This window comes from Delphinapterus leucas, chromosome 4 (genome assembly GCF_059928025.1).
Source record: "Delphinapterus leucas isolate spDelLeu-1000000601 "Yukka" chromosome 4, BTC_Dleu_Yukka2, whole genome shotgun sequence".
In the NCBI taxonomy this organism is placed as follows: domain Eukaryota; kingdom Metazoa; phylum Chordata; class Mammalia; order Artiodactyla; family Monodontidae; genus Delphinapterus; species Delphinapterus leucas.
This window is the reverse complement of record NC_143132.1, coordinates 127,390,893-127,403,120: the sequence shown is the minus strand read 5'-3', so window position 1 is coordinate 127,403,120 and position 12,228 is coordinate 127,390,893. Positions and strand designations below refer to the sequence as shown.

At 36.1% G+C, this 12,228-nt stretch overlaps 1 protein-coding gene across 6 annotated transcripts in view; it reads right to left on the bottom strand.

Moving 5' to 3' along the window:
- Nucleotides 1-449: 449 nt before the first annotated feature.
- GK5 (glycerol kinase 5) overlaps nt 450-12,228 on the bottom strand; it is a 77,029-nt gene continuing 65,250 nt past the window's right edge. For 5 of the 6 annotated variants that reach the window (XM_089911051.1, XM_089911053.1, XM_022582657.3 and 2 more), the window contains 4 exons: nt 11,031-11,134; nt 10,110-10,169; nt 9,610-9,743; nt 629-6,228 (listed from right to left, as the gene is read on the bottom strand). In XM_089911051.1, coding sequence (XP_089767177.1) covers nt 6,080-6,228; nt 9,610-9,743; nt 10,110-10,169; nt 11,031-11,134 — 447 coding nt within the window. In that variant the 3' untranslated portion in view covers nt 629-6,079. The other variant, XR_016393128.1, reaches the window with a different exon arrangement.

Genomic DNA, 12,228 nt, shown 5'->3' with positions numbered 1-12,228 from the left:
TCTAAGGTATTTGCCTTACAATCTCCACATCCTAGTGGGTTGTTTCTAAATAGCAAAGAATCCACTATTAGTCCCTATCACCCTCATTTATTTTTTTCCTACAATTTCTTTTACATAGCCAGATTCTTTACATATATATATATATATATATATATATATAAAACACATATATATACACACAGATATATATATGTATATTTTTGGCTGCGCTGCACGGCTTGCGGGATCTTAGTTCCTCGATCAGGGATCGAACCTGGGCCCTTGGCAGTGAAAGCACGGAGTCCTAACCACTGGCCCGCCAGCGAATTCCCTAAAAATAATTTTATAATATTTAATACAATTTATAGTCACATACATTTCAGAAAAGTCAGCTCCACATACCTGCCCCTTCCTGTCCTCCTCATTAGACTAATAGGACTTTGAACAACAATAAAATCAAAACCATACCCCTTTCTTTCTTCAAATAATTGAATGTTTATTATCCTTCAAAATCCCTACTACAGAATGAACCATGGGCTCCCCTTCGGTCAGGGAATGGAATCCAGATTGTCCGACTGAATCCTCTGCCATCATCATCGGGATGTCGCTATTTATGTGTGCGGATGTGAAGCAACGAAGAGAGAAACACTAAAAAAAAAATGGCTTTAATACACAATATGTACAGATCATTCACTGTTTCGTTATAATTTCCCAAATAATTTTAATGATAATTTTAATAATGGATTTTAACAGCTGCTAGGTTAATTCCGTCACATTAGCATTTGAAAGTATGTTTCTTCCAGTTATTTAAAATTTTTCTAAACATTTAAATATACAGTATATTTTCACAATAGATTGTATCATCTTTTTTCCACTACAAAGAATTAACTCTCATCTCTAGTAATTTCCTCTGTGCAAGAATGTAGAGTATAGAATAAGCCTAAACAGGATCTAAAGAGGCAGGGTTACAGAAAACCTTTCTTCTCTAACCATATTAAGCCTCATTTTTTTCTTCTTCCAGTTAAAAGGGAAACACAAGCCCAAATTTATCTTGAGTCACAACCGAAGTTAACATATGCTTATTTCTCTGTGACGTTCTTAATGTGCAGAAACCAAAACAAGAAATGGTATTAAATAAGAATTTCCAGGTAAAATTAAAAAATAAATCCAAAAGTTAAAGTAGACAAAAGGTAACGGGAAAATTCCCATACACATGAAAAAGATTCCTTTTATTCTGCATCCTTGATTTTATCTATAGATTTTAACAATGATTTATGATGTTCTCAATGACCATTTAATAAAACTATGAAATTCATAAAGAACATGAGAGAAATAAAATTATAAATTTACTGATGCATACAAATTGGAATCTATATTAACTGTCTTGCACAAATAGAAAAATTTTGAATTAATTTTCCACAAAATCATTCTGAAATATTTACACAAATCAGCTTATTTTAAATAAAAAATATTTTTAGGATTATGATACCTATGTACAAAACATGTATTTGTACACTTTACTTAACATTCTAAGTAAAGGTGTCTTTGAAACTTTTTTGCTATTATACAGTGTTAGTACCACACTACATAATAAGTATGTAAGAAATACAAGAGCTCTTCTGCTCAGTACATTACAAAGTCATGTTCAAATGCTATATACATTTTGCCCAGAAGGATTTGAAAATGCTACTTAATGACTTCTTAAGTCACTGGACTGATTTTTTTAAAAAGTTTTTAAAAAGGATATTCCTTTAAGGATATGGCCCCTTTAGCAAACAACCCAATTAGCAAATGGACAAAAGATATGGACAGACATTTCACTAGAGGATAAACAGATCGCAAAAGAGCACATGAAAAGATGTTCAACATCATTATTAATTAGGGAAATGCAAATTCAATTCACAATGAGAAAACCACACACTTATCACAGTGGACGAACATAAAAAACGGTGACAACGTCAAATGCTGGTGACAACGTGGAGAAAGTGGATCCCTCATACATTGCTGGTGGGAATGTAAAATGGTGCAGCTATTCTGCAAAACAGTTTGGCAGTTTCTTGTAAAGATACGGCTCATTTAGATTGGAAACCTTATCATTTATTTTCTACACAACATAGGTATCTATACAGACACATCCATTTTATTTTAATAAACCAAATGTAATGTAAAGTGGGGGGAAAGACAATGGAAATAGAATAACAGAGAATTTCCGAAACATCTGATTCTGCAGGTTCCTGCCTCTATCATTCCCATTCCCATGATCATTCCTGCATCCTTCTAGGGGCAAAGGTCCCATGGGAATATGGTGACAAAATAACCAGTGACTCACAATAGATGCTGGTGCCAAAATACTTACAGCTATGACTATCCAAAACTTTAAAAAACAATGTGATTCTTGACGGCCTATTTGACTTCTCTGGAGTTACCCCTTTAGGCTGGTTTGAACCAGATGACCTGGATTTGAGTATGCAAGATGAGGACTCTGGGACCAGATAGATCCAGGGTGTGTTTTGGGCTTTTAATTTTAATTGAGAAACATGATATAAATTTCCCAAAGGGATTCAGAATCCGCTGGGATAGATTAAAGCCTTCTAGGCTATCTCTGGGATGATTAGAATCACTTAAAGTTGAAGAGCCCCAGGGTCCAGCTATGTCTCACCTCAAAGAATTTTAAAATTACTGCCAAACTCCTGGGCTAGATTACTTTTCAAATTAAAGACTGGTCCTCAGTATAAGTGCCTTGCAAAAGCGGGTATTTCTAAAGTTTCTTCCCTCTAACATGAGAGTGTTTGGCATTCCTAAGATTCAATCTGTTAGTCAACTGCAGTCAAATACACAAAACCTGTGAATAGGAAGGCTTCAGTTGTACCTTCGAAAGTTAATATGTATATTTATGGATGTGTATCTCTACACAAATAGATATGCAAATATATAAACATACAAAGACTTTAAGAATAAACAGTATGAGGATTCTAGTTCTCATAACAAAGTAGTCCTTCTTAATCCAACAAAACATCAAATAGAAGCTGCTCCCTATCAAGAAACACATGTAACATCAAGGACAAAATGTACATGCAAAAAAAGTTGCACTTACAAACACAAAGTACAAATTCATCCCACAAATATGAAGGCACAGAGTTAAGTTCTGTGGAAGCAGACATGTTTTCTGCTTTCAGGGAACTTCTAGTTTGGTGGAGGCTTGCGCAGAGGCAGATAAAAGAGTAATCATCTCCTTTGTTCAGAGATGAAAAGGAAACAAAAAGGCAGATCAAATCAAAGATGATCTGGAGACTACATTAATCCCATACTGAAGTCATAAATTCACTCATTAAGACCACAGAGAATGCAGACATGGGGGTGAGGGTAGGTGGATAAAAACAGCAGAAGACAATTACAGCATGACATTTTTTCCCCACCTCATTAACCAGCAAAGCAGAAACGCTATTTACTTTAAGATACTACTACTTCTTTTTGCTAACAACTATTTCCTAAGGTAAAAATGAAGCAGAGAGAAAAGGAGTATGATAGACACTTTACATTCACTGAGTCTTCAATTTTCTTCCAACAGTCTACATCACTGGTTCTCAACTGCGGGGGTGATTTTGTCTCCCAGGGGACATTTAGCAATGTTTGGAGACATTTTGCCATCATTAAGTAGATGGATGCTAGTGGGTAAAGGTCAGGGATCTGGTAAACATCCTATAATACATAGCACCCAAAACCAAAGAATTATCTGTCCTCAAATGTCAAAGATGCTGAGGTTGAGAAACCATGTCATGGTTGGATATAAAAAAATTGAAAAATCAGTAAGTCTATAGTATAAAAGCATTTAGTACCACTTTAGGAAGGATTGTACAGGAAGATTCTCCTCCTTGATAAGATAGCTACAGATCTCCTAAAATTATCTGATAGACCCATAGTGAGGAAATAAAACATGCTGAGAAATATTAGCATAGAAATTTTTTTAACTTCAATTATTAGCATACGTATGAAAAATAAACTTGAAAGGACAATTTTTTGCTAAATTGATTCTGATAATCAGCGCTTTCTACAACCACAAAAGCAAATGTGGTCATGTTTCTGATTTAGGTCAAATCTGACAAAAGATCTAGTAAACTGTGTTACTAAAAAAAAGGCCAGACATATTAAAAATAGAAGATTAACTTCTAAACTAATGGAAGAAAAAATTAGCCACTGATTTTTGAGGAGATGCTCAATTCCAGTAGAAAGATATTCAAAGTTATTTTTCCACATTATCTAAAAGATATTTCACCTTTATTTTGTGATTTCATGATGAGAAAGAACAATGTGGAAAATGAATGAAATAACAAATGTTTAGGTATTAATAATATCACAATTCAGTACATCCTAATACAAAAAGACAATTATTTCCTATGGACATCATACCCACTGAGGAGCAGACTCTGTAAGAAATAGTAAAACAGAGTGGCTTTCATATGACTTTGATAAGAAAGCTTTTAATTGGCCACTAAGTTTTGTAAAAAAGGATGTGAATAACAGAAAGAATGAAACGAGTAAGATGTTATCTACATAAGGGGATCTGACTTATTACAGTAAACAAAACACCTTGGCTTAACAAAAATATTTCCAAGTCTAATGTCTATTACCTGTCTCTGAAATGGACGTACATGATAGTAACAGCAAACTTCCCTATAACAGTCACTTCTTTAATTACATTATTATTTAACAGTGAGTTCTATAACAGTAGGACTTTATGTGATATGATAAAGCCTGACCAAGAGGGAAATAAATACATTATTGCTGCAAATCTAAAAGGAACCTAGCCCCAAAACAGGGAGGGGCAAATAACATGAGAACATGTTGGAAGGTGGTCAACTTGCCTTAGGACAAGTTTACATCTGGCCTGAAGCTACTCACAACTCTTAGCTCTTACCTTACTCTACCCTGTTTCTATCAAGTGAGTTTGAAAATGTAGGACTCATGCTGTTCCTCTCTGTGGATCTCTGGCTCAGTGGCTGAGGGGCAGTCACTAGCTTGACTACACTCCCATCCCCTCTGTCAGCTACCTCACTGCACAAATCTCAGAGAGGTGAGTAGATTGGACAAAAACAAGAAAGATACCTGGACAAGCAAAATACCCCAATGAAGGCAATTCTTAAGTCAGCAATAAATTAGGGCACTTTCTTCAAATTAAGCTCTGTCGACTAGGCACTTAATAAAAACAAAAGACGTTTACACCAGCATCTCAACAAGTAAGAAGGATAGAGAAGAGGAGAAGAAAGGCAAGATTTATATTTACTACGTGTATTTTGTAAAAAATGAGATTTTATACTTTACCCAGAAATTTTTGAAAGAAATGCTATCTGAGAAGGAAAGTATTCTCCTATTCCTTATGAATCAATACCCTTTTTGGTTTTATTAACTAAAATGATTTTTTTCAGTGTTTTTCAATATATAAAGAAAGCTCAGATTTTGGTTAAACAAGGAAAAATTAAGGCAGTGTCTTTAAACCCAATAAGGGAAAGAATTGACTACCAAATGAGCCTATCTAAGAGAGACACATTGAGCTAATATTTGGATACAACACTGAACAATTATGGCTTTAAATAGAAAATATTAAAATTCAAATATCAAAATTCCACATTTTCTTGGTTATTCTTTCTTTTTAACTATATGGGCTTCAAAGAGCCCACTTCATTTTAAAGAATTAAGGAAACACTTTTCACATCATTTTGGAACAAAACACAAACAGTGCTTGACCCGGAACTATTAACTCAGATAGTAAACAATTATGTTCATATTGGCCCAGTACAAACAGGAGGAGGACCCGTGACTGTCAAAACATGGTTGGAAATAGCTAGCGTCCTTTGGAATTTGCTACAAAACAGAAGAGTTAAAAGTTCTGAGGTATTGTTGCCTTACAATCTTACCAAGGTTTAGAATTTTTTCAATGAGGAGTTTTGTTTTGTTTTCATAAAAGCAGTGCTTTTTCTCTCCGGTTGCAGAGCTCAGCTCCAGTCTTCTCCTCTCATTCATGGTCGTATTGTTGTCCCTGAGCTTTGTCTCATCTGCACATCACAGCAACCAGCCATGCGTGGTTTCAGTCATTCCGTTAGTGCTATGTCTTGTTATACCAATTCATGGAGCGTTTCACTGCTTTGACCCAGTTTCCCATATTCTTTTCATATTCTTGCCATTTCTTCTGTGGCTTGAAAACTATTTCACTTTGCCTCAGTTTCTTTAGTTCCTCCTTGTCAGTCCAAAACCCTATAGATGAAAAAATTTACTCTCAAGTTTTAAGGCAAATAATGAGTCCATAAAGTTTATCCACAAACCTATGTGAACTGGTGAACAGGTGAACAGTTATTACTTTAAAACACAATTCAAAATATTTTGTTGCTTTGAGCTTGGTTAGATTGACTATCCCTGCGAATAAATACATCAGGATTTTAAAATCTTTAGGTTTCTAACTAGCAGCTTTATTTCTGTGTGGAAGAGCACCAGATCATTTCTAGAGCAACCACATTCTGCCATCATTTAATTTCATGACTAGCTCTTAAGAAAAAAAAAAAAAAAAAAAAAACCCAAGTAAGAAATAGTAGGGGCTTCTCTGGTGGCGCAGTGGTTAAGAATCTGCCTGCTAATGCAGGGGACACGGGTTCGAGCTCTGGTCCAGGAAGATCCCACATGTCGTGGAGCAACTAAGCCTGTGAGCCACAGCTACTGAGCCCACATGCCACAACTAGCGAAGCCCGTGTGCCTAGAGCCCACGCTCCACAACAAGAGAAGCCATCGCGATGAGAAGCACGCACACTGCAATGAAGAGTAGCCCCTGCTCACCACAACTAGAGAAAGCCCGTGTGCAGCAACGAAGACCCAACGCAGCCAATAAATAAATAAATGTATTTATTTATTAAAAAAACCAAAGCAGAACAATGACAAATTAAGGTTTTTCTTTTTTTTTGGCAACACTCTGCAACTTGTGCAGTATATTAGTTACCCGACCAGGGAACGAACCCGGTCCCACAGCAGTGAAAGCACAGAGTCCTAACCACTGGACCGCCAGGGAATCCCCCAAGTTAAGATTTTTGTCATATATCTTGAGGTAAGAGGCAACTCCTCAGGATATGCATAAAATTCAAAGTTGGGGATTAATATAAAAAATAGTTTCTTTTTCAAACTATTGCATTTCATACAAGGCTTTTAAATTCCAGTTCAAAATAATCTTGTAGTTCTGGCATATATTGTTCTTTACAAAGAGGATCATGTGATTTATAATAAAAAGCAGCAAGAAAACATATTATAACTACGATCATATGTAGTCTGAAATGGTAGCGATCCCTTGTTAATAAACTTGGTACATCTCACTTACTCTGAAGTATTAACATAGTTGACAAGTCTTCAAGAAGTACATTTTTCTCTTACCAATAAAGCTGACACATAAAATTCTTTCTTCTAAAATTTTCCATCAGGCCACATTCTATTTACAAAGTCAGTGTTTTAGACTGTCTATATTTAAAGATATTAATTATTTTATGGAAGTTATTAAAAGACTAAAAATAATCTTTATTAGTGTACTACAAGTAGATAAATCTAGTCATGAAAATAAGTATGTTCTTAAAATTCTTATTTCCAGAATTTATTATTTACACTTAATGGCATACATACTCTTAAAAGTCACTTTATTAAATGTGTATTGAACAGACAGTTTCTGGGTGAATTTTGAAAATACAGAGAATTTGCGTAGCCTTCATGTCTCATATTTCTTTTTTTTTTTTTTTTTTTTTTTGCGGTACGCGGGCCTATCACTGTTGTGGCCTCTCCCGTTGCGGAGCACAGGCTCCGGACGCGCAGGCTCAGCGGCCATGGCTCACGGGCCCAGCCGCTCCGCGGCATGGGGGATCTTTCCGGACTGGGGCACGAACCCGTGTCCCCTGCATCGGCAGGTGGACTCAACCACTACGTCACCAGGGAAGCCCCATGTCTCCTATTTCTGAGAGAGAAGTAATCCAACCAGAAATTTCAGATTCTCTGAGGAGGTAAAACTGTTCCCTGTAGTTAGTGAAGTATCTCTGTATTGAAAAGTTTTGAAATTAAATACAGATAAAATGAAGTAGATACAACTCAAGCCACTATGTTATATGTAAGAATAACTTGCATGTGTCTGTTATTTAAAGTGTATTAAATGTTCAAGAGAATTTGACATATTTAGCTTTATAAGGTGATAAGTGTAGATCAATTTGATTAACTTTATAAACAATATTGGAATGCTTATGAGCATTTGGCTTACTGTAATGATAAGCTTAATTTATTCATTTTTCAAGAGCTGTTTAAGTACTGGAGAAATTTCTTTGTTATAGTTCTAAGTTTGCTCAATTAGTCATGTGAAATTATTAAAAATAACATCAGCTGTATTGTACTTAAGAGTTGAAACATACAAAGTAACTTAAATTTGTAAACGGGAATGACCATTTAAGGGGAAGTTATTTTCTTCAACCTGAATTAATCAAACACCAATCAATGAACAAATGAAAGTGACTGTTTCAATTTTATTCAAAGTTAACAGATTTTTAGTAGAATAAAGTATAAGGTGAACTTACCAAGATTTGATGCTTTTTGGGTCCATAACTTTAATTGCTAAATAACAGCCTAAACTTTTAAGTGTAAGATATCCTGTTTTGTACAAACACTCCTCCCTTCCATACAGGAACACAGGAAAACACTCCCAGGGTCCCAAGCGTCATCCTGCTCCTAAAGAGCCCTCTAACTGGCCTCCCCATGTCTGTTCTTTACTCTTCCCAACTAATTAGTGAAAACACTAATTGCCAAAGTGATTTGTTCAAATATAGATCTAACCATGTCCTTCTGCTTAAAATTGTTCAGTGGCTCTCCAATGCATTCAAGATCAAGTCCAATCTCCTCTATATGAAGAGGCCACCATGACTGGACCTCTATGTACCTCTCCAGCCTCCCCTCTTGCTCTCATCCTATCAGCACCATAATGGGCCAGTACCTTTGCACGAGCTGCCTTCTCTACTGGACCACTCACCTCTATTCTCTCCTCACCTGGTTGTCTGCTAAGCCCTTCAAAATTGAACTATACGTTGTCGCCTCTGGGAAAGCCTACACCAATTGCTTGATACTGTGGCTGTTCGCTGGACTTATCACAGAAGAATAATAATGGGTTGACTTGCTTGACTGCTCCCACTGGAGACTCCCATAGCAGGGACTATATCATTTAAACTCTATTATTCCCAGCAGCGACTCTCATGAAGCAGGTGCTCAACAAACGTTCACTAAATGAAAGAGTGGAGTGGTTTCTAATGCCAAAGACAAGCTTATCTAATCAGAAAGTTTACCCAGAGACATTCCCTTGCTAAAGACCAGAACAGTTGAGAATTAGCTTTCCTGGTCTCATTCTTCTGACTGAAGGAGAGCACCAAGGAGGGAAGAGGTGCAACCAGGCCCACCCACAGAAGAGATCACTGGAACATTTTGTGAGTGATGTGCATATGTGTATGGGGTCTAATGGACACCAAGGCTTTCCAGACCCTCTCTATCTATAATTTTGTGATTTGGGAGGAGAAATGCTATCTGTAAGAAATGGTTTTGCAAGACAGCTCTCGTTTTAATAAAACCCACACGTACCAACAGCAAGACCAGCTAGAGAAGCTGCACCTACGCAGGACATATCAATGTGGACGGGTCTGTCTATCGTCTCATTAATCAGGTCTGAAGTCATCTGCATGACAAAACTGTTCTTACAAACTCCTCCATCTGCTCTGTGGGGAGAAAGATATTGGAGATAAATTACTGTAACAAAAGCATAAATACATTATTAATTCTTTTTTAAAAGGCCACACATTTTTTTTTAGATCCTTGATTTTATTTTTAAAGTTTAAAGATTCTTATAATACACATATGGGTGCTAAGATCCTCTCAGATTCCATATCAGGTTTTATTCTCCTTAAATCCAAACTTAGCTTTCCTTCCTCTCCAAATTCCTATGATCAAGAATTTTGTTGCAAAGAAGGTAAACATAAGTTCTTTTTGAAATCCTGAATAATCATAATCATGAAAATGCCAACAGCAGCTACCACTTAACTTCCAATTTCTAATTAAATCTATTAGGAACAAAGTTTACCTACCGGATTTTTCTTACAGGAATGTGGATCTCTTTCTGCATCACCTCATATAACTGTTTGTTTCTAGTTAAAAAAACAAGGAAACTATTTAGAGGCAGTTCATATCATAATAATTCTGTTTTTTTCCAATCTAGAATAATAACTGTGGTTTTATTTACATGACATTTATAAAATATGCAAAAGAAAACACTGAAGAAATATATTAGGCTAACTTGATGTCAATAACAGATGGTCAAGTAAACAAGAGGTTCAGGCCCTTCTGTTTTTCACTTTGATGCAAAAGAACATAATTTTTATTTCAGAACTAAATTTAATCTATTACCATTCCTGCAAATAAAAATGTAAAGCAAGCATCCATTTAATAGGTATGGATGACACACCATAAATAGCATCTAATAGAAATCAAATATAAAAATAATGATTTTGTAATCAGAGAAAATGTTATTTTAAACATTACAAATGTTCCATTTGTTCCATTCATGACAGCTGCGTTTTTAATTTTAATGAGCTACACCTGCCCCGTAACAAAAAGACCAAAAGAAATATACATAAAGAATAATTCTGATGAGTCAATCTTTGAGTATAAAAGAAGCATTATTAGTTAGAATTCTCCTTCATGAATAAGGAAATAAAAGACTTTGAAAGTCCAAATTTTGAATCCTTTATGCTTAATAAATTGGATATTTTAAAAATCATTCAGTTTTCAGATATCAAATCTAAGTGGTACTGGTACTATTAAATGTGAAAAAAAAGAGATGCAAAAAAATTAGTAATAAGAATAGATTATATCATATACAGTATGAATTAAACTAAAGGTATAAACAGTTAAAATTAAGAAATTTTAAAATTTAGTTTAGTAGAAATTAATAAAAGGAAATAGCGATACTGTATGGGGAGGGGGGAGTTTCGGGCAGGTTCTGGTACCTGAAAGCTATGGACTCCAATATTGCTCGTACAAGGTGGTATTTATTGGTGGAAGACTTCAAACCCATAAAAGAGGCACATGCACAGGGGTCATTTAATGGAGCCTGAAGTAAAAGACAGTAATATATTATTACTGCTCTAAATTATATCTATAGACTTGAAGGTATATTATACAATAAAAACATAGCCATGTTAGAAAAAAAAAGAATGCTCACTCATTTAGAGATAAATAGTTTTAACATAAATGATAGCCCCAAAATGATGTTAACTATTCAAATAACCTTTTGATAGGACTTAAGCAAGGATGAGTCACAGATATTAGACTTATGGGCTGGATCTTCTGTTTGCACCTGTACCAAGAAAAGGGACTGAAGCCCAGAGTAATAGATTATGAAATGCTTAGCTTGATATATGAGGAAAATGGAAAGCAATGCCAGTATTTCCCCTTTTCTCCAACTGTAAAGTGTTTACACTGAAACTGTTTACTATGTAGAGTGGTTTTTTGAAGATATTAAGTTAGACTTAAGATAAAAAAACTACAACACAAAAAAAGTGTTTTTCAGTGTCATAACTTACACCCAATATGTTGTCAGACTTTCAAAGTAAACTCTATTTCTTAGCTTAAATAGTGTTTTTTCTTTTATTTTATATATTTTATTTATTTATTTTTGGCTGCATTGGGTCTTCTTTGCTGCGCACGGGCTTTCTCCTAGTTGCGGTGAGCGGGGGCTACTCTTCCTCGTGGTGCACGGGCTTCTCATTGCAGTGGCTTCTCTTGTTGCAGAGCACGGGCTCTAGGTGTGCGGGCTTCAGTAGTTGTGGCTCGCGGACTCTAGAGCACAGGCTCAGTAGTTGTGGCGCACGGGCTTAGTTGCTCTGCGGCATGTGGGATCTTCCCGGACCAGGGCTCAAACCCATGTCCCCCGCATTGGCAGGCGGATTCTTAACCACTGTGCCACCAGGGAAGTCCTAGGCTAGGTCATTTATGATATTAGGCAATAACACTAAAGAATCTGCCTGTCAATGCAGGGGACACGGGCTCGAGCCCTGGTCCAGGAAGATCCCACATGCCGCGGAGCAACTAAGCCCGTGCACCACAACTACTGAGCCTGTGCTCTAGAGCCCGCGAGCCACAACTACTGAAGCCCGCGTGCCACAACTACTGAAGCCCGCACACCTAGAGCCCGTGCTCTGCAAC